This window comes from Gallus gallus, chromosome 22 (genome assembly GCF_016699485.2).
Source record: "Gallus gallus isolate bGalGal1 chromosome 22, bGalGal1.mat.broiler.GRCg7b, whole genome shotgun sequence".
Classification (NCBI taxonomy): domain Eukaryota; kingdom Metazoa; phylum Chordata; class Aves; order Galliformes; family Phasianidae; genus Gallus; species Gallus gallus.
This window is the reverse complement of record NC_052553.1, coordinates 3085885-3104257: the sequence shown is the minus strand read 5'-3', so window position 1 is coordinate 3104257 and position 18373 is coordinate 3085885. Positions and strand designations below refer to the sequence as shown.

The window sequence follows — 18373 nt, the reverse complement described above, 5'->3', positions numbered from 1 at the left end:
GGTCAGGGAAACCACCGTGGGGTCAGGACGCCACTATGGGGTCGGGGCACCACCACGGGGTGTTGGTACCCACAGCAGTGTGAGAGCATGACCATGGGGTTGGGGGCTCCAAGTGAGGGCTGGGGAGCAGGATTGTGCTGTTCCTCCCCCCACTGATCCCTGCTTCCCATCCCACCCCCTCCCACCCCACAACACTTCAAAATCTCCCAGAGAAGGGGCAGAGCCTGGAGAAAAGGCTTTATTGCGCAGTGGGGGACGGGGAGGAGCAGTGGGGTGGAGGAGGAGCGGGGTGCCCCAGCCCAGGCACCGGGCAAGGAGCTTAGAAGCACTTTCGGTGGACGATGGAGGGCCCGGCCTCGTCGTACTCGGGTTTGCTGATCCACATCTGCTGGAAGGTGGAGAGGGACGCCAGGATGGAGCCGCCGATCCACACCGAGTACTTCCGCTCTGGCGGGGCGATGATCTGCCAAAGCACGAGCTGTTAGCATGAGAGCGGGGCCCCCAAAACACCCCGGGGCCGCCCCACTTAAAGGAGGACTTTGGGGTGGGGTGATCCCCACCACCTACTTTGATCTTCATGGTGCTGGGGGCCAGCGCTGTGATTTCCTTCTGCATGCGGTCGGCGATGCCGGGGTACATGGTGGTGCCTCCGGACAGCACGTTGTTGGCATACAGATCCTTACGGATGTCGATGTCGCACTTCATGATGGAGTTGTAGGTGGTCTCGTGGATGCCGGCAGATTCCATGCCTGGGGTGGGAGGGAGGTTCTCAGCACCCCAACCCCCCCACAGCTGCGCAGGGCTCCCCCAGAGGGCTGCCTGTGGCTCATGGGTGCGCTGGGGTGCGAGCAACGGGGGTGGGCTCACCGATAAATGAGGGCTGGAAGAGGGTCTCGGGGCAGCGGAAGCGCTCATTGCCGATGGTGATGACCTGCCCATCGGGCAGCTCGTAGCTCTTCTCCAGGGAGGAGGAGGAGGCGGCCGTGGCCATCTCGTTCTCGAAGTCCAGGGCCACGTAGCAGAGCTTCTCCTTGATGTCGCGCACGATTTCCCGCTCGGCTGCAGGGGGCAGGTGGGCTCAGCATGGCTCTGCGGGACCCCCATCCCCCCCGCCCCCATCCCTGACCCCGTACCGGTGGTGACGAAGGAGTAGCCCCTCTCGGTGAGGATCTTCATGAGGTAGTCAGTGAGGTCGCGGCCGGCCAAGTCCAGACGCATGATGGCGTGGGGCAGAGCGTAGCCCTCGTAGATGGGCACGTTGTGGGTGACGCCGTCCCCAGAGTCAAGAACGATGCCTGGGAGGGGAAGAAGGGTGAGGGATGGGACTCGGAGGCATCCAAAGGGCCCCCGATGGTGGACACCATACGCAGAACTCACCGGTGGTGCGGCCGGACGCGTAAAGGGAGAGCACGGCCTGGATGGCGACGTACATGGCCGGGACGTTGAAGGTCTCGAACATGATCTGTGAGGAGGGGCGGTGGGTTGGATGGGGTCACACATCTCCGCGCCCCCCCAACGCACACTGAACCCCGTGGCGCCGTACCTGGGTCATCTTCTCACGGTTGGCTTTGGGGTTGAGCGGTGCCTCGGTCAGCAGCGTGGGGTGCTCCTCGGGGGCCACGCGCAGCTCGTTGTAGAAGGAGTGGTGCCAGATCTACGCAGGCAGAAGGGAGGTGTGGTCATCCCATGGGATGGAACCGGGGCTCTCCCTGCTCCCTGTCCCGGGAGGGCTCTCACCTTCTCCATGTCATCCCAGTTGGTGATGATGCCGTGCTCGATGGGGTACTTGAGTGTGAGGATACCCCTCTTGCTCTGCGCCTCATCGCCCACGTAGCTGTCTTTCTGCCCCATGCCTACCATGACGCCCTAACGCCAGCAGGAGAAACGGCCTCGTTAGCCTCATTTAAGCAACCAGAGGAAGGAGCAGAGCAATGAGACACCCGGGTACCCACCTGGTGCCGGGGCCGCCCCACGATGGAGGGGAAGACGGCGCGGGGGGCATCGTCACCAGCAAAGCCGGCTTTGCAGAGCCCGGAGCCGTTGTCGCAGACCAGGGCGGTGGTCTCCTCCTCGCACATGGTGGGGCCGGGAGAGGCTGGCGCTCAGGGGGTCCTGGGGGAAAAGCTGGGGTGGGGGGGCGGGGGGATAAGAGCGTTAAACACAGCAATGGGGATTGCGGTGTTGCGCCCGGCTGCCAGGTTGGGCTCTGCATGGTTTGAGGGCGTGAGTTCTTTTGCTGCAGGGGATGCACAGCTGTGCAAAATCCTTTGCGGGCCGCGATGCTCAAAGTGGGGCAATGCTCAGCCCCGGCACTGCTCCTTCATCTCGTGCCAGCTGATGCCCAAAGTTTGTTCCAAAGCTGTCAGCTCGTGGCTGGGAGCTCCGCGTGGCATCCTGAGCCGATACCCCCTGTGGGGCCGGCGATGCCCTCTGCCCAGCAGCAGCCGATCCCATCTCAGTGACAGCCCCTCTGCAGCCTTTCCCAAAAATGGGAAAAAAATGTCCGAATGTGCTCTCTCCAGACTGGAGGAAAGCAGGCAAATAGCCCAAAAGAAACTAATCATAATAATAATAAAGACGGGGATTTCTCCGTGCCTGGAATCACGCAACCCACGCTGGCCGCAGCCCGGTTCTCTTCAGCTCCGTGGACGCCCCTGGCTGGAGGGGTCACGATGGGGCTCACCCTCCCCTCTGCAGTGTAAATGAAGCTGGGGGTATCCCAAAGCCCTGGGGCACCCCAAAGCCCTACAGGGGGGGTGGGGGGGAGGGGGAGGAGGGATTGTTCCTTCCTGTTCCCACAAGCAAAGAGAAATCAGTGCTGGGCAGTACTCACCGCAGACGTGAGAGCTCCTTTCCTCTGGGACCGAATCCCGATCTGCTTTGGTATAAATACCACGAGCCCACGAAACCTCAGAGGCGGATCCTCTCTACACAAAGACCCTAAATAGGCTAAGTGATGGTGTGTTAGCCATATGGCCATATAAGGTGTTTTATTGCATTAAATTGACCTTGGACTGATGGTAGGACCCAGCACAGTTAATTATTGTAAGGGGAAAAAAAAAAAAATCTACGTGGGGATGCTTAGGAGGCAACATCCCATTGGTGAGTCTGTTCCTTTTATGCTATGCTTCGATAAACAGGCGAGACACAAGTCCTTATAAGCGACGTTCAGCAAAAGCGAGGTGGAGGTACTCCAGTCCGATGGCCTTTGGTCCTCTCTGGCCACAGCCCTGCCCAGGAAGGCGGTGGCTGTAGGGATGGCCCGGGGCTGTGCTGTGCACCTGAGTCATAGAACCATGGCATATCCTGATTTGGAAGAGGTTCAGCATCCCAGCTGCACACCAGGTGATGGGCGGTGCGTCACAGCCTCGAGGTGCTGCTCCATCCCTGCGACCCGGCATCCCCACCCTGGGGGTTCCCTCTGTGGGATTTTTTCCCTCCCATCGTTGCAGTTATTGGGGGCAGGGACCCCCCAGGGCAGATGGGCCCAATTCAGTGCAAGGCTGAAGGTGCTGCGTTCACCCTGACAGGGAAAAGGTCCTCTGGGCACCACGCAGCCTGGCCAAAACCCCAAACCCTCATCGTTGAGCCCCATGTGGTCCTTCCAAACCTGGCCCTGTACGGTGGGTGCACCCTCAGCTTCCCTCCAGGAGGGTTTGGAAGCAGGATGAGCCCCAGTCCCAGGGGGAGGTGGAGGTCTGCTGCCCCCGAGCAGCACTGGGGACACCTCAGTGCCCCACCATGGCAAAGGCATCGGCCCCCATCCCTCGCACAGCACCTGCTGATCGGCCCAGTGCCTTTTTAAGGGCAGCCATCCCGTTCTGGGGCCTCTCTCTGGAGCCTGAGGATGGGAGGAAGCCACGGAGCTGCTACTGAGAGTTGTGGGAAGTGAGGCTGCAGCTGGGGAAACTGAGGCACGGAGCAGGCGCCGCCTCCTGCTTCGTTTTGCTGCATCCCGATCCATTCTCGGGGCGAGGATGCGGAGGTGTGGGTGCAGCAGTGAGGACCCACGAGCTGCGGGGTCACCGCCAAAAGGGACACAGGAGGTCCCACGTGGCCTCGGAGCTGTCATCGTGTCAATGAGGATGTGGGCATGGTCTCAGAGCGTCCCACAGCGGTGGCACTGCCCCGGTCCCCCCCATCCTTGGGGGCTGGATGTGTCCCCAGGTCCCAGCTGTGCGTTCAGCACTGTCTGCACCGCAGCTCACGCGAGACACCCACAGCTGCTTTCATCCCAGCCCGCGTCACCCGGCCTGCTGCCAAACATGAGGTCACCGAGGCAAAAGGTTGCCATATATGACATGCTGCAAAAAAAAAAATAAATTAAAAAAAAAAAAAAACCAACCCAACCCAGCAGAGCGGTAAGGAAAAAGGAATCAGAAGGGAGTGGGATGGAGGCAGGTTGGCCACCGGGTCCCATTGCGCCCACACTGCGGGGGGGGGGGGGGGGGGGGGGACCACGGCCACACAGAGCTGATGGCACAGCTGTATCCCAGCCATAGGAAAGGGAACGGTGCCAAAAGCCACAGCACTTCTGCCCATAGGGCCACGAGCCCCCGCCGTGTCCAAGCCACAGCCATCCCAGCCCTCCCCAGCCCCCTGGGTCTCACCCAGGGCCATGCAGGGCCGTCCCACGGCTGCAGCAGTCCCTCTGTTGGAGCTGAGCCTCGGCACGGGGAGGCTGAAGTTGGGACCGCGGTGGCAGAGCCCAGAGCCAGAGCAGATGCAGCCTAAAAAGGAAAGGTTCGGCCACCGCAGCCAATCCAGCTGTCGGAGCATGGCTGTGCCCGGGCTGCAGGGAGGGCTGCTGGCGGCCTGGGATGCTCGCAGGAACGCCCGGCATCCCACGGCACGCGAGGCCAACCCTGGTGCCACGAGCGGGAGGGGGCTGCAGGCTGAGGGCCGCGGGGGGGATGCAGAGCTCCCCGTGCACCACCAGCCCTCTGCACCTCCCTATATGGGTAACGCTCACACGTTCTGCTGCTGAGGGCTCCTGGCTGGGAGCTCGGGCACGGGCTTGGTTCCGTTCCTTTGTGTGAGGGCACAGATAGGCAGGGGTGGGGGGAAAGCCCCTGCAAACCATGCAGACCTCGTTGTTGAAGCAAATAAAGCATGCCTGCAAAGCGTGGTTTCGTTCGGGCTTCGCTTTGTACCGAATTCCTTTGAAGGTCTGACAGCCCCGGCTGCAGCTGGAGGGGGCAGTGGGATGTGGGAGTCCTCCCAACGCAATGAGGTGACGACTGAGTGACTCCGAGTGGAAAAATGCAATTGGAAAAGGCAGTGGTTCAGAGAGCAGCACCGGGCGCACGGCTGCTGCTGGGAGAAGAGCAGCCCTCGGGCACAGCCACAGCGGGAGGAATCCCAAACCCCCCCCACGAGGGTTTATGGGTCAGTGGGACAACACGGAGAGGAGGCAGCGAAATGCCCCCAGCTCCTCTCTGCTCACCGCAGGGCTCTGCTCGGACACGAGGATGCTCCAGGAATTGGAAGGAAGCGCCGCTTCAGGAGCTGGAAGGCCAAAGAACTGATTGCTCCCTTCCACCCACAGGCAGGGGATGGGCACCCCGACAGCAAAACCCACCTCGGAGAACAGCTTGAAGAAATGAGGGCTGGAAGTCAATTCCCAAGGATGCCACGAGATCCCAACTGCTTCCCTCCCGCTGCCGAAACCACACTGATAACTACAGCAGCAGTTTATAACCCATAAATAAATGGATTCCCTCCCCATTCTCAGCAGCTCCTTCCAGCCTGAGGAGTCAACTCGAAGAAAACAAGAGAGGGAAGCAGCCCATAATACAACCTGTCTGTATTAAACTGTACACCAACGAATGCTGTTTGCTCTTTTGTAGGTAGAAGTACAAGGGCACAATATACTCATGTCTCCCGGGTGGGAAGGCAGCTCCAGCCCCCCCTCCACCCCCCCTCACCCATGTAGATACATGCTGATGATCAGAGCATCCTGACAGAGGACACGGAGAGGTGATGTGTCACACTCTGAGCCTTCCAATACTTCTGAATACTGCTCTTTCAATGCTGATAGAGGTGAGGGCGGAGGCTCAGCGTGGACAGCACAGGGATGCAAAGCCACCACTTGGCTTTCAACAATGAGGAGTACAGAAAAGGTCCCCAGAAGGTTTACTGCATCACAGCAACACCGTGGAGCACGTGGTTTGGCAAGGACAGGCTTCATAATGCTTTAAGGACTGCAGAGGCAGTCAGGAGTGAGAGTGTTTAAGGATACAAGAAACACAACGTGCCCAGGAGTTTGGGCGAGCAGCTGAGCCCCACGTGTGGATCAGCCACAGAGTGCACCAATGCTGTAACCATGAGATGGGAGAGCCTCCTCTGTCACATCGCCAGCACCAACCAAAGCCAAACCCTCGCTGGAGTCGAGTGCCCCATCCAAGAAAGGAAGAACATAACCAGATACCCCCCTCGCCATCGCTGGAATTAAGCAGCGCTGCATCCGGGAATCTTCTCACCCTGAGCTCTTGAAATGGGGGTTCCCAAAGGAAGGGGGGAGCACAACGGTTGGGTCCTTTCTTGTTCCAGTGGGCAGAAATGTGAGCACCAGGAAGGAGGATGTGCTCTGAGGGTCAGCGAGGATGGGCTCTTGCATGGGGTGAGAGGTGTTAGGAAGGTTTAATTTCAAACGATAGCAAAGGTTTATGTGCTCCAACCAGCCACGCTCAAGGCCACAATTTACCAACCCAGAAAGAGAGGCAAAGTAGAACATGGGTTAATTTGGGCAAGTCCCACTTCGGAAAGCACTTGAAGAGGTTTCACAGCTCAAGGATGCAGCAGGTTGCAGGACCCTCCCCGCCCAAGCAGCTGGTCAAGCTACAAATTAAATAGCTGCTTCAGTATTAGCTTCTGGCTCTGAATCTCCAGTTAGCTTTTCCCCACACCTTGAACCTCAACACCATCCCAGCAGTCCAACACCAGGCACCGAGTTCACGAGCTCCCACTGAGGTCAGGGAATCGACTTCACCGTGACTGCTCAGGGAGGAAGGGGAAGGGGCATCACATGGTGGAAATCATCTGCTACAGAAGGAACCACAACTTTACCTAGGCCTAGAGGGAAGGTAGATGGTTTTGCAGTAAGCAGTTAAGGCAAGAGGCCTATCGTAGATCCATCAGCACCACGTCTCTCTCGACTACTGACACGTGATTGCAGGTCTGGAAGAGAAAGAAGAAATGGGGTTATTCAGATATTCCCACAGCTCAGTTGTCTCCTCCACCTGCTGATGCAATCTGCTTCCATCGGGCTTCTGAGAACTGCCCTCTCTTTGCAGTGAAGGAACAAAGACTTATCAAGTCAGAAAGCTTTTGCATCCCAACCCCAGTGAGAAGCAGGCTCCTGTGAGGCTCTCTCCTGTCCTGGGCCATAGACCAGTGACTCACCGTAGATAGAAACTCAAGTGAACTGTTCAGTATGCCAACATATGGTACTACAGTCCCCACTGCCCCGTGAGGCGACTTACAGTGAAGAGGGGAGGGTCTTTGGAATGGGGGTGGAATCCTTTCTGTCGACAAGAAGAGATCTCCTCCAGGCCGTGTTCTGTCAGTTTGAAAAACCCTGTCCTAGAAATAAGCACAAAGTGCATACAGCTCAAGCTTCTGCAGGCAGAAAGGGCTGCTTCTGCACTTCAAAAGCGTGTTTTAATCTGCTGGTCTCAAGCATGGGGCCCCACACGCTCTGCAAGGCACCCCTCTGCCAGCTTTGTGGCTGCAGAGCTGCTCCCTGCCACGGGTGGGCAACCACACTTACTCCTGGTACTTTGGAGAGCACACAATAGCGATGGACTCTGGCAGCATCATCTGGTAGGAGCAGTGCGTGTGCAGGTCGACGCTGGAGAGGAAAGCTGTCTGAGTGGGGTGAGTCTGAAACACAGGGTAAGAAAAGAGAGGACACCACAGCAGGCTTGGATGGGGTTTTTCTTCCCAACAGACTCCGTCTGCCAAGTGAAGGTTGGAATGGTAAAGAGGCACAGCTCCTCAGATGGCACAGAGGACTGGCTAACAAGCTGGAAGTGGTTCTGGATTGCCCCAAAACATCTGCTCCTCCTTTGTACTTGGAAAGAGGGCAGGAGAAGCTCTACTTTTCAGGCGACGTACTTTGCAAACTCATATTATAATGCACAGCATTTCCCTTGCCTTGAATGCAGGGCATCCTGCAGGGCAGTCACCTCACACGCTACTGAAGCGTGGCTATCTCAGGGCACAGCATCACCAGATGCACAGCACATCACCACGACACTCCAAGAGATCACATTCCATGAAGATGGCCAAGCTTTTCAAAATCACAGGCAACATCCAATGAGCTCCAGCTGAGAGATTTCATAGCCTCACACTGGCAGAAAGGCCTTTCCCTCTTCCCCTGTAAGGTCTTTGTTGCCAAGAGCAGCAGGAAGCTCAAAGGGATTCCCGAGGGTGCCTGCATGTTACGGGGCCATCACTGAAGAGTTAACACTGACAGCAGACACCCGCACATATCAGGCACACTCAGCAGGCATTTATTTGTCAAAGTCTGCAAAGCAGCTGCTGCTTTCGAGAGATTACTCAGCAGCACCAAACGTTTTGCTTGGCACACATCCGACTGCCAAAGGCTCCACGGGGACAGGCAGCAGGGAGCCAGAGGAGGAATCTGGAGTTGGCACATCCTGCGGCAGAGCAGCACACAGCTGGCTGCAAAAAGCTGTGCTACTATAGGGACACATCACTGCAGAGGCCACGTGCTGACAGCAGGAGCTCCAGACGGAAGGCTGGGATGTCCCAAGTCTGCTTTTAGCCCAGCATCCCACTTCCAAAGGGGCCGGTGCTCTAGGAAGGGATCCGAACCTCCAACAGACCTGAATTTCTCAAGCAACACGACTTGTGACCAGGACTGCATCACAGAGAGACCGATGGAAAGGATGCAGATAACGGCAGGACAAAGGGAAATGGTTTTAAGTTGAGGAAAGAGAAGATTTAGGTTGGATATCAGGGGGAAGTTCTTTACAGAGAGTGGTGAGGTGCTGGAACAGCTGCCCAGAGAGGCTGTGGATGCCCCATCCCTGGAGGTGTTCAAGGCCAGGCTGGATGGGGCCCTGGGCTGCCTGGGCTGGTATTAAATGGGGAGGTTGGCAGCCCTGCACACTGCAGGGGGGTTGGAGCTTGATGACCCTTGAGGTCCCTTCCAACCCCAGCCATTCTATGACTCTGTGATGCTGTCAGCTCCACATCAAATCCTCCATCAAACCCTCCTCCCCCAGCCCATCTCCCCGCACCCCTTTCCTTCCCAGCTCAAAGCAAGGTCAGACTGGAAGCGAAGCAGGGATGAGAGGCTCACATGGATCCAGCCGAGCGTAACGAGGCCGTGCTGGTCCTGGATCAGGAAGAGTTCCTCCTCGTTCTCTGTGTTGCAATAATCAGGGCCTCCATACTGCTTGGGAACGATGACGTGGGTTATGGTGAACTCATTCCTCATCTGCAAGGCAGCACAGGGAGGCTGTTACCCTCCAGAAACGCCCCCCAAACAGGAAACACTGCTGCCGCCCACTGGTGCAAAGGTAATTTCCTAAGCTTTGGGAATGAAACATTTCTGTGTTCATCACTCAGGGGCCCAGCAAGGGGAAGAGCAGCTCTACAAACTACCCCACGAGTGCATCTACCATCCGTGGGAAGGGAAACTGTATGGTAAATGCATCTGAAAAAGGAGTCATAGATTCGGTCCGAGTCAGCTCGATTAGTTCATCATCCCTGCGTGCACCCGCAGGAGCTCAGCCCCACACACCCACCTGAAGGAAATCTCTGCACTCACTCAGAGCTGGTGCCTCATAATTAAACAGCCACCAAGTATCCGGAGGGAACCAGACAGCAGAAAGTTGCTACATCAAACTATTTCACCTCGAAGCAAACTACTGTGAGCAAAACAGCACCAGGTGATAAAGGAGAGAGGCTGGAGCTGCCAGCAGAAAGCTGTGCACACAAACTCATTGGGGGGGAAACTGTCTTCGGCCTGTGCTTGCCCAGCCTTGTGTTGGTGAGGGTCCTGGCTCATGATGGGACTCGTGGCAATCAGAGAGAGGAAGCTGAACACCCACAGGAACAGCTGGCTTCATCCCACATTGAGACACACTGCCTTACGTACACAATGAGGAAGTCTTTGGGTTAAAAGCAGAGGCAGCCCAGCCCCAACACTCGTATGAAATCCCAGTCATCAGTGAAACCGCACTCTGGCAGAGTCCTCCAACCACTTCTAAAGTTATTCTGCTTAAAGAAAAGGCCTCTGTCCTGCTTCCAGGGGCTTAATTACTATTATCACCTTACCAGCTTACCACAGAGGATCCCACAGGTCTCCACGCCTCGGGCAGTGTTGGCATCAGCCAGCTGGAGGAATTTATGGCACAGCTCTCTGGGGACAATGACCTGGCGAAGGGCATCCATGCCTGCAGCTGTGGGGAGAATTGGGAGCACAGTGAGCAATGACAGCCAGTGCCATTGGAGAGATGTTCCCTCAGTCTGGACCTAAAGGGACTAGACTGCAAGAAATCAGCCTGGAAACATTAACTGCTATGCTAAGTCTAATGTCTGCTCTTCCATTGGCAGTCACAGAGAAATAAAGTCACAGTGACGCTCCATAAAGGACAGTCAACACCTCTTTCAAAATAAGGAAAGAGATATGTAGAAAGAAAAGAAGTTTAGAGGTCTATCAGCATGTATTTGGTTAAAGAAAATGAAAACACGAGTGCTCACAAAATGTCATTTAAAAGTAAGATGTTTCTCTGGTCAAGAACCTGTCGTTTAGAAACGTCTGGACTGCTGCTTTGGATCTACATTTGGCAAAAGAGGAGATTTCAGTCAGCCCAGCCAGAAATCGAGCCCCAATCTCCAAACAGCTCTTGGATCTAGGAAGGTCAAAAGCCAAACAGGTGGTGGATTTTAGGTCAACAGAGAGAGACTGAGGCTGGGTTACAAAGAGGAGACAGTTCTCCTCAGCCCTGCAAACCTTTGCCGGACATTGGGGAGAGCACCCCCAGCAGCCTGGAAGACCAAATCCCCAGAAGGAATGGAGATCTGATGAGAGTTCCCAGAGAGCCTCCCAGACAGCTCAGCTCTTTGGCTGTGTTTTTGGCTCAGCCCCAGAAAGGGAGAAGGATGCACGGAGATGTACTAACTGTGTTCTGTGCTCCCCAAAGCACTAGGTTTCAAAGATCTGTCCACAACAGGAGGTTTGGATGAGACAGTCCCCACGGACGGACTCGCAGGGTGAATTGGAGAGAGGGGAACCCTTGGGGTTAAATCAGTAGGTGGCTTCTCCATGCCAGGGATGAGGGGTCCATCCAGAGACTCAGGACTTGGCTCTGGCTTGCCAAATTCCTGCGCTATCCTCAAACGTTCCTTTTCCAGCTCCTGTCGTCGAATCATCTCCTCGAAGGCAAGAAACTGCTCTTGTTCTGCCTGCTGCTGCTTCATTAAGGCTACACGGTTCCTTTCCTCTTCCAATTGCTGCTGCAAAGCCAAGTTGCGTGCATCTTCCTCTTCCTTCTCTTTCTGCAAGAAGAAATGCACCGAAGGACATCAGCAGACCCAAAGGACATCAGCAAATATCACTCCTTCAGAGCTGCAGCTTTCAACCTGCTTGCAGACCCTCGGCAATCACAGACCATCCCTAAAAGGTCTGCAGAAATTAACCAACAAGACGTACTTTCTGCTATCAGAAAACCAGCCAGACCAGGGCAGTAAACTGCTGCCTCACCCATGCCCTTGTGTGGGAATGCGATTCTAGATTGATTTCTCTCTCTTCTCTCCACAATGGCACTTTCTTAAAGCAAAACTGACTGCAGAGCTTTCTGCTTTGCCCGCAGAAGCCCAGGTCCCCACTCGTGCTGTCATGAGGCATCTGCTGAATTTCTGAGCCGTAAGACCTCACGCACTGAGACAAAAAGAAATCCAAATAAATGTCCCAGCTCAGACTGCAACAGAATGAGATGTAGGGACAGCTATGATAAGTTCACCCACGTAATGACAGCAGAGACAGCCCCATGCTGCAGGTGATGAGGATGGACTCTGAAAGCTGGGGCCTCACAGAGTTCACCTTTAGAGTGCTCAAGGAGCTCTGAAGACCCTTCCAAACCCTTTGTGGCTGAGGGTGGAAACCCTTCCAAGCCCTATGAGGCTTTGTGTGCTTCTCAGGAAGCAGAAGCCTCCAATCTCCTCTCACTTACCTTCTGCTCAATGTACTTCGTGTAGTCCTTCGTGTACCTCTGTAATAGCTCCTTCTTGAGGTCTTCAGCTCTGGGAAAGGCTACTTCCTTCAGCTTCTGAAGGGAGGAAACACAGTCCTAAGTGCAAGAGCACCAAGGCAAGAAAAGTAGGCCCAGCATGGATAAAAGAATCAATAGATTCTCGGAGAAAATAAACCCCAAAGCATTTTCAACAGCAGCCACTGAAGACGTGGAACATTCCTACTTACTTTCATTGTCTCCTTCTTTTCAGGTATGACAGCAGTTTTGTAATCACGGTGCTTTGGCAGCTTCTCAATGAAGAGCCTATAAACACAGGAGAGAAACTGTACTCCTGAACCCCAGCAGAAGGAAATGGCATTTTGGGAGGTATGTATCATTGGTCGCCAGCACAGAATCTCTGCTCTACCACTTCCCTGTGCTCCTGCAGTCAGGATGGCTGCCTCTCTGCAATAAAGCCTCCACCAAACAGTGCCTTTCTGAGCTCTCCGTGGCACACAGGGCTCTTGCTCAGCCCCAGCAGAGCATCCTGCACAGGACTTTTCTCCTATATGGGCTTTGGTGATGATCCTCGGGGATAAATACTTCCTTAATTTTGTTTTTGGAACAGAAACGTGGATAAACCAGTCTAAAACAAAAGGATGCTGTCAGTGTTTCAGGAAGGATTTGGGCACCTGCCTTCACCTCTGAGAACACCCAAAGGGAGAACAGACAAGCTCAAGGACTCATCTAACTCAGTGCTCACACAGTCCTGCATGGGGGGAGAGAACAGTTTCTGCAAGAGAAGGAATTAATTCAGACCTTGAATGGGAAACCTGCAGAAGGGCTGTGCACAACCCCAGGAGGTCAGAGCGATATTTCAGGCCTTTTTTCTGGGCAGCAGTGCTGGTTCTAAGCAGATTTCTAGGAGGGGAATTCAAGGCTGAGCTCAATATTACCTCGCTCCCAGCACAGATACGAACAGGTTGATTTGTGGTTTCTCTACAGATTAACCTGCACCAGGATAGCAGCTCCTCCCCCTTCCAGGGTGCAGCTTAGGACACGGAGAAGGAACACTGGAAGTACAGCAGCAAGGTGCTAAGCCCACAGACACAGGGCAGTCTTCTGCTCAGCCCAACGGGGCTCCCCAGGCCAGAGTCATCCCAGCATTACCCCCAAGTGTGAGTCCAAACCCAATGCTCCCTGAGCTCCAGCAGCTCAGAGCCCTGCCCGCTGCCCTGGGGAGCTGTGCCATGCCCCCCACCCTCCAGTGCAGAACCTCTCCCTCACCCCCACCTGCTCCTTCCCTGTCACAGCTCTGTGCTATTCCCTCAGTCCCTGTTGCTGTCACCAGAGAGCAGAGCTCAGCGTTGTCCCCGTGCTCCCTGTGAGGAGCTGCAGTCACCACGAGGCCTCCCCCCGTCCCCTGTGCTGAACAAACCAAGGGACCCCATCTCCATAGCCCTCCTTTGGATGCTCTCCAAGAGTTTTACATCCTTCTTGTATTGTGGTGTATTGTATTTTACGTCCCATCTTGTATTGTGGTGCCCCAACCTGCACGCAGGGCACGAGGTGAGGCTGCACCACTGCAGAGCAGAACAGGAATAAGAGCAATGAGAAGGGACAGAGCAGGGAGCAGCCCTGTGTGCAGGCAGAGGGAAGAAGAGTAGAGAGCACAGCCCAAAGAAGCCGAGCAGAGCCAAGTGGGAAAGCCACAGTGTGAGCAGAGAGCTTTCCTCGTGCCGTGAAACCACTGCATATGCACTAAATAAACCCATCTGCTTTAAAACCCAGCCCTCTGGGAAAAGGAAGAACTTCTCACAATCCCAGCTCTTGGTTGTGCTCGTGGTTACCATGGAGAGCATGAGGATGCTCTTGCCAGAGACCGTGGGATCAGCACAGCCATGGCACGGAGAAGCTGTGAGGTCCCTTCTTGGGGCTGGTGGATGCAAAGTAGGTCACTGTGTCGAGGAGACAAAACAAGCCAGCGATCACTGCCAACAGATTGAAGATTAAAATGGAAGGGATTCATTAAGGAGGATTAAGAGCAGATGCTGGCCTGCGGAAGACAGAAGAAACAGCAGAGGCTTTCCAGAAGGCACAAAGGGGGAGCAGCGAGCAGAGGGGTGCAGGGAGGACTCGGGCAGCCACAGGAAGACTTTGAGGGCAGCAGCAGGCTGAGGAAGGAGGCAGAGAAGGACTCTGCATTCTCTGAATAAGAACGCTTCATGTTTCCTACCCGCAGCCCAGATGAGGCTTGGCAAGGCTTAAACCCTCAGCCCCCATCACCAGAAGCTTTGGATTTGTTCAAACCCAACTGCTGCGAGTCCACTGCGAGCGCAGCGGCTGCTTGGCACTGAGCAGCCACAGCGTAGGCTATTTTTAAGCACTGCTACAGCACACACGCCAAACCAGCGTCTCTCGAGTCCCTTTACACCCCACACAAAGCCTTGGAGCCAATCCTAGCAGCTCGCTGCCACAAAGACAAACCAGGAACCCACATCTCCCGGGAAATTCACGTCACGTTTCCCTTCTCCGCTCTTCCTTGGCTCAAAAAAAAAGCCCCAGCACCCTCCTGCCTTGAGCACAAATCCATCCTGAGTGGTGCAGATGCTGCTGAGGAAGAAAAACAAGCAGATGTCTTTCAAGGTGACAGCACTGACATCTGTAAAGTACAGCCTGGTTGTTCTTAGAGACACCCATGCCTCCCTCCCACCCACTGTGGGATGGGCACGAGCTTCATCCCTGGAGGCATTCAAGGCCAGGCTGGATGTGGCTCTGGGCAGCCTGGTCTGCTGGTTGGTGACCCTGCACATAGCAGGGGGTTGAAACTCGATGATCACTGTGGTCCTTTTCAACCCAGGCCATTCTGTGATTCTTTTCAGCATGGGAAACAGAAGTGCTGAAGACACAGTTGAGATCGAGTGGGAGGCTGAGGGCCAGGAATGGAACTGGCTGCCTCGGTGAGAATCTCAGTGTGGATCCACCCTCAGATTATCCCATATTGATTTTAAATCCTCCCCAAATGGCTTCCCTCTCAGGTGTCACTACCTGAGGAGTGTCCTGGAGGGAAATAAAGGGACATCCAGCTTCCCAAAGCCACGCAGCCAACACAGAGCCAAGGACTTGCTCCTGGGGATGGTGTGCTTGCTCCTACCAAACACAGCACGTGCACAGCTGTAGCCAGGAGCCTCTCAAACACTTCTCAGGGCTGAATAATCCATCAAAACCCCTCTCTCCAAGAGAGAGACTCCAATTACAGTGCTTTGCTCTTGCCTTCCAGATCACAGCCTCAGGGAAAGACACCTCAAACAACACTCTGCCAAGCCTTCTCACTTCCACGGGAGCTACAGCATTACTCTTCCATTTAAAGAAATGAGATGATGACATTCACTTTGTATCTTCAGATAATCCAAGCTGGCAGCTTGTACTCATCAGCATGAGAAATCACACCACCAAAAGGGAAAGCTTTTCACCTTTCCTGCAGCCTGAAAGCCAGGCTAATGTAAATGCCACAGTGCTGGAAAGACAGCATGCCAGCACCTAGCATTGCTGTAATGAAAGAGCAAAGGCACGTTTCGTTCATTTGTTTAGTTAAAGAGCTTCTCCTTCAGCCTCAGCTATGTAACCAGCCTGGAAACCTTCCCGATGGTTTTACACTCTGCAGCTCCCTACGCAGCGACAATGACCATAAAAGCTCAGGAAGTGCAGGGCGGGAAGAAAAGCTAAGCAGAGAAAAATGCATTGGGTTGAAGGAGGCTGGGGCAGGAACCCTGTGCACACAGGCAGTCATGGAAGGAAAACACCCATAGAGATGCCAAGCTTATTCTGGATAAGTGGGTAGAGCAGCAGAAAGCAGACTCGACCCTCTGGAGAGTGAGAATGGGAGGATTTGGGGCAAAAAGCCTGAGGGAACAGGACACTCAGTGCTGCTGGGATGTTTCCTGAGCATCACTACTTTCAGCCCTTTGAACACAGGGAGACACACGTTTGCACCACGCATACTCTGAGCTGCTCAGGCAGAAGCCAGAGCTGCTGCCACGTCACTGCATCGGCACGGCGCACGCTCTGCACAGCAGCGTGGCTTTCAGACCCAAGATGGTTTGTTCCCAGCCAGCCCTGGAGGTGACAGAGAGAACATCTCCACACTTGTCCACACAGACAGCCCCTGTGCTGGAGACCTGGCAGCTGCGATGCCAAACAGGGTCTTGGGTGGGTTTATGTGCAACCTCTGGCTTTTCAGAAGAGTGTTCAGAGCCTGGAGATCTCACGTACCATCTAAGTCAGCAGACTGGGGTCAGGTTGTTCAGACTTGGCACCCTTTTCCCCATATCCTTCCTCAGAAAGGTCTGGGTGCATACATACATGCATGGTGTGTGGGGGGAATTACACTATTTCGAAGCAGAACTAAACCTCCAGTGCTACTCAGCTGATTTCTGTGCTGAAGGAGGAGTGTGGTGACTGCTGTAAAAGGCTGCAGTAGCTTCAACATAAAGAAGGCTTCTCCTCTGAAGCTGCTTTATCAGAGAACCACCAACCAGCCTTCATCTCCTTCTGATACTGTGACCTTTGACCATGGATGCTTGCCAATCCACGTGACATCATGGATCAACCCAACCACCCTGCAGCAATAAAACACCAGGATATTTTTAAGTAAAAGGAGCCAACCCCTTCCTCCTGCTGACAGAAGCTGCTACGAGACAGAGCTATATAAGGTCAGTTTGATCTCACAGGGAGTTTTTACTGACATTCTGCAAATGAGCAGTGCAATGAGCAGTGCTTGTACTTTGCACCTTTACAACGTGGTCACCCTAACCAGGTCACCTGTATCAGCTCAAAAGGAGCAAAGCTCCGGACAGAACCCGGTTCTTCCATCTCAACACCATCTCACTGTGTCTACACACACTCAAAATAACCAACCGAAACCCCACGATCCCTTGCATCAACACAGCAGAGCTGCTCTTACGTGATGTACTTGTTGTATAAGATGAAGGCATGCTCAATATTGCCCTCCTCTGAGTAAATGGTCGCCATGCGGAGGATTTCCACGCCGGAGCGATAGTAGCGTCGTGGTGGGACATCCTCATTCACCTCCACAGCACTCCCCATCTGGATCAGGCTTCGGACACGCTCCTCTGGTGGGAGGCTGACATCAGCATGCTTGGGCATAACGAGGCACATCAAACCTGCCGCAGCGCTGAGCAGCTCTGCAGTGGGAGGAAAGCCAAGGGAGTCAAAACCAGCATAGAACAACAGGTAACGTGTCTGGTTTCCCTGACAGAAATCATCCCTCCAGCTGGAAAGCGTTTCATACAAAGGTCAGGGGGGGCTGAGGGAGAAACGTGGGAGAAGCCAGGCTCTTTTTGGACGCAGCGCTTGGATATTAACCCCTATGACCTGAAAAGCAGCCGCAGACTCAAACTCATTCCTTGGGTAACCCATTTCAAGCTAAGGTCTGAGTGATGCAAATCCTACCCCAAACAGCTCTTCCTTTCTCATCGTCTCTCTGCACAACACGAGGGCCAGCCATTGGTTTGGGGCCAGTTGGCCATCACGTCTTCCTCGGACGTGAGCAGAAGCAGCTTTAGGGTTCTACACTGCACACCCCCGCCCCGCTCACGTGGCGGTGAGGAGAGCTGCAGGCCGCGCTCCCAGGCACTGCTGTTCGGCCGAACTGCCCCCGTCCACCCCGCTGCATCTCAGTTGGTCTCACTCAGGCACGGACCGCTCTCTGCTGTGGTGCAGAAGGAACGCCCCCTCCCCTCTCCCTTTCCCACAGGGCCCCAAGAAAGTCAAACGAGTCACTCCCGAGCTGCTGCCGCCCCACCCCACCGCCCCCTGGGAGACACCTCCGGCCCCACAGCCGCCACGGTGCGGGAGGTGAGGGAGCAGCTCGACCCCCCCCCAGACCCCGCAGCCCTTCACGCCCAAAGCGGAGCACGAAGGGCGACCGGGCGCTCCCAGCGGAGCCCTCCCCCCGAGAGGGAACGGGAGCGTAGGGCCGAAACGGGGCACGACCTGCGCCGGGTGGACAGCCGCAGCCTGCACTCAGCGCTTCCGGGTTGGCGCCGTGACCCCGCCCTCTGCTCTGTTCCAGTACCCAATCACAACGCCTTCTCGCATCCGGGCATCTCGCAGCCACCTCTTGCTTCCGCCCGGCCCAGTGG

The 18373-nt window shown here is 55.2% G+C and overlaps 2 protein-coding genes across 5 annotated transcripts; both read right to left on the bottom strand.

Annotated features, from left to right (window-relative positions):
* Window positions 1-204: 204 nt before the first annotated feature.
* On the bottom strand, window positions 205-2859 carry ACTG2 (actin, gamma 2, smooth muscle, enteric). Its single transcript, NM_205172.2, has 9 exons — window positions 2834-2859; window positions 1953-2124; window positions 1738-1866; window positions 1544-1654; window positions 1378-1462; window positions 1134-1295; window positions 868-1059; window positions 568-749; window positions 205-463 (listed from the first exon to the last, which is right to left on the bottom strand). The coding sequence occupies exons 2-9, from the start codon at window positions 2076-2078 to the stop codon at window positions 320-322; spliced, it is 1131 nt and encodes a 376-aa protein (NP_990503.1). The 5' UTR covers window positions 2079-2124; window positions 2834-2859; the 3' UTR covers window positions 205-319.
* Window positions 2860-5791: 2932 nt separating this feature from the next.
* On the bottom strand, window positions 5792-18284 carry STAMBP (STAM binding protein). 4 transcript variants are annotated; one of them, XM_025142951.3, is made up of 10 exons: window positions 17682-18284; window positions 17173-17413; window positions 12458-12533; window positions 12210-12305; window positions 11160-11535; window positions 10312-10436; window positions 9332-9469; window positions 7772-7884; window positions 7485-7584; window positions 5792-7179 (listed from the first exon to the last, which is right to left on the bottom strand). In XM_025142951.3, the coding sequence occupies exons 1-10, from the start codon at window positions 17734-17736 to the stop codon at window positions 7123-7125; spliced, it is 1377 nt and encodes a 458-aa protein (XP_024998719.1). In that variant the 5' UTR covers window positions 17737-18284; the 3' UTR covers window positions 5792-7122. The 4 variants fall into 4 exon arrangements, with proteins under 4 accessions (XP_024998719.1, XP_046759394.1, XP_015152939.2 ...); XM_046903438.1 differs by having other exon boundaries at window positions 7485-7579; XM_015297453.4 differs by having other exon boundaries at window positions 18225-18284.
* Window positions 18285-18373: the final 89 nt, after the last annotated feature.

What these genes read in the sequence shown, in the direction of transcription:
- ACTG2 (NM_205172.2), bottom strand. Translation starts at nt 2,078, where the DNA reads ATGTGCGAGGAGGAGACCACCGCCCTGGTCTGCGACAACGGCTCCGGG. An exon ending in ACCGTGAGAAGATGACCCAG is followed by an intron (nt 1,463 to 1,543) that starts GTACGGCGCCAC and finishes CCCTCCTCACAG; the next exon opens with ATCATGTTCGAGACCTTCAA. An exon ending in CCAGCACCATGAAGATCAAA is followed by an intron (nt 464 to 567) that starts GTAGGTGGTGGG and finishes GTGCTTTGGCAG; the next exon opens with ATCATCGCCCCGCCAGAGCG.
- STAMBP (XM_046903438.1), bottom strand. Translation starts at nt 17,736, where the DNA reads ATGGCTGGCCCTCGTGTTGTGCAGAGAGACGATGAGAAAGGAAGAGCT. An exon ending in GAAAGGAAGAGCTGTTTGGG is followed by an intron (nt 17,414 to 17,681) that starts GTAGGATTTGCA and finishes CTCCCACTGCAG; the next exon opens with AGCTGCTCAGCGCTGCGGCA. An exon ending in CGAAGTACATTGAGCAGAAG is followed by an intron (nt 11,536 to 12,209) that starts GTAAGTGAGAGG and finishes TTCTTCTTGCAG; the next exon opens with AAAGAGAAGGAAGAGGAAGA.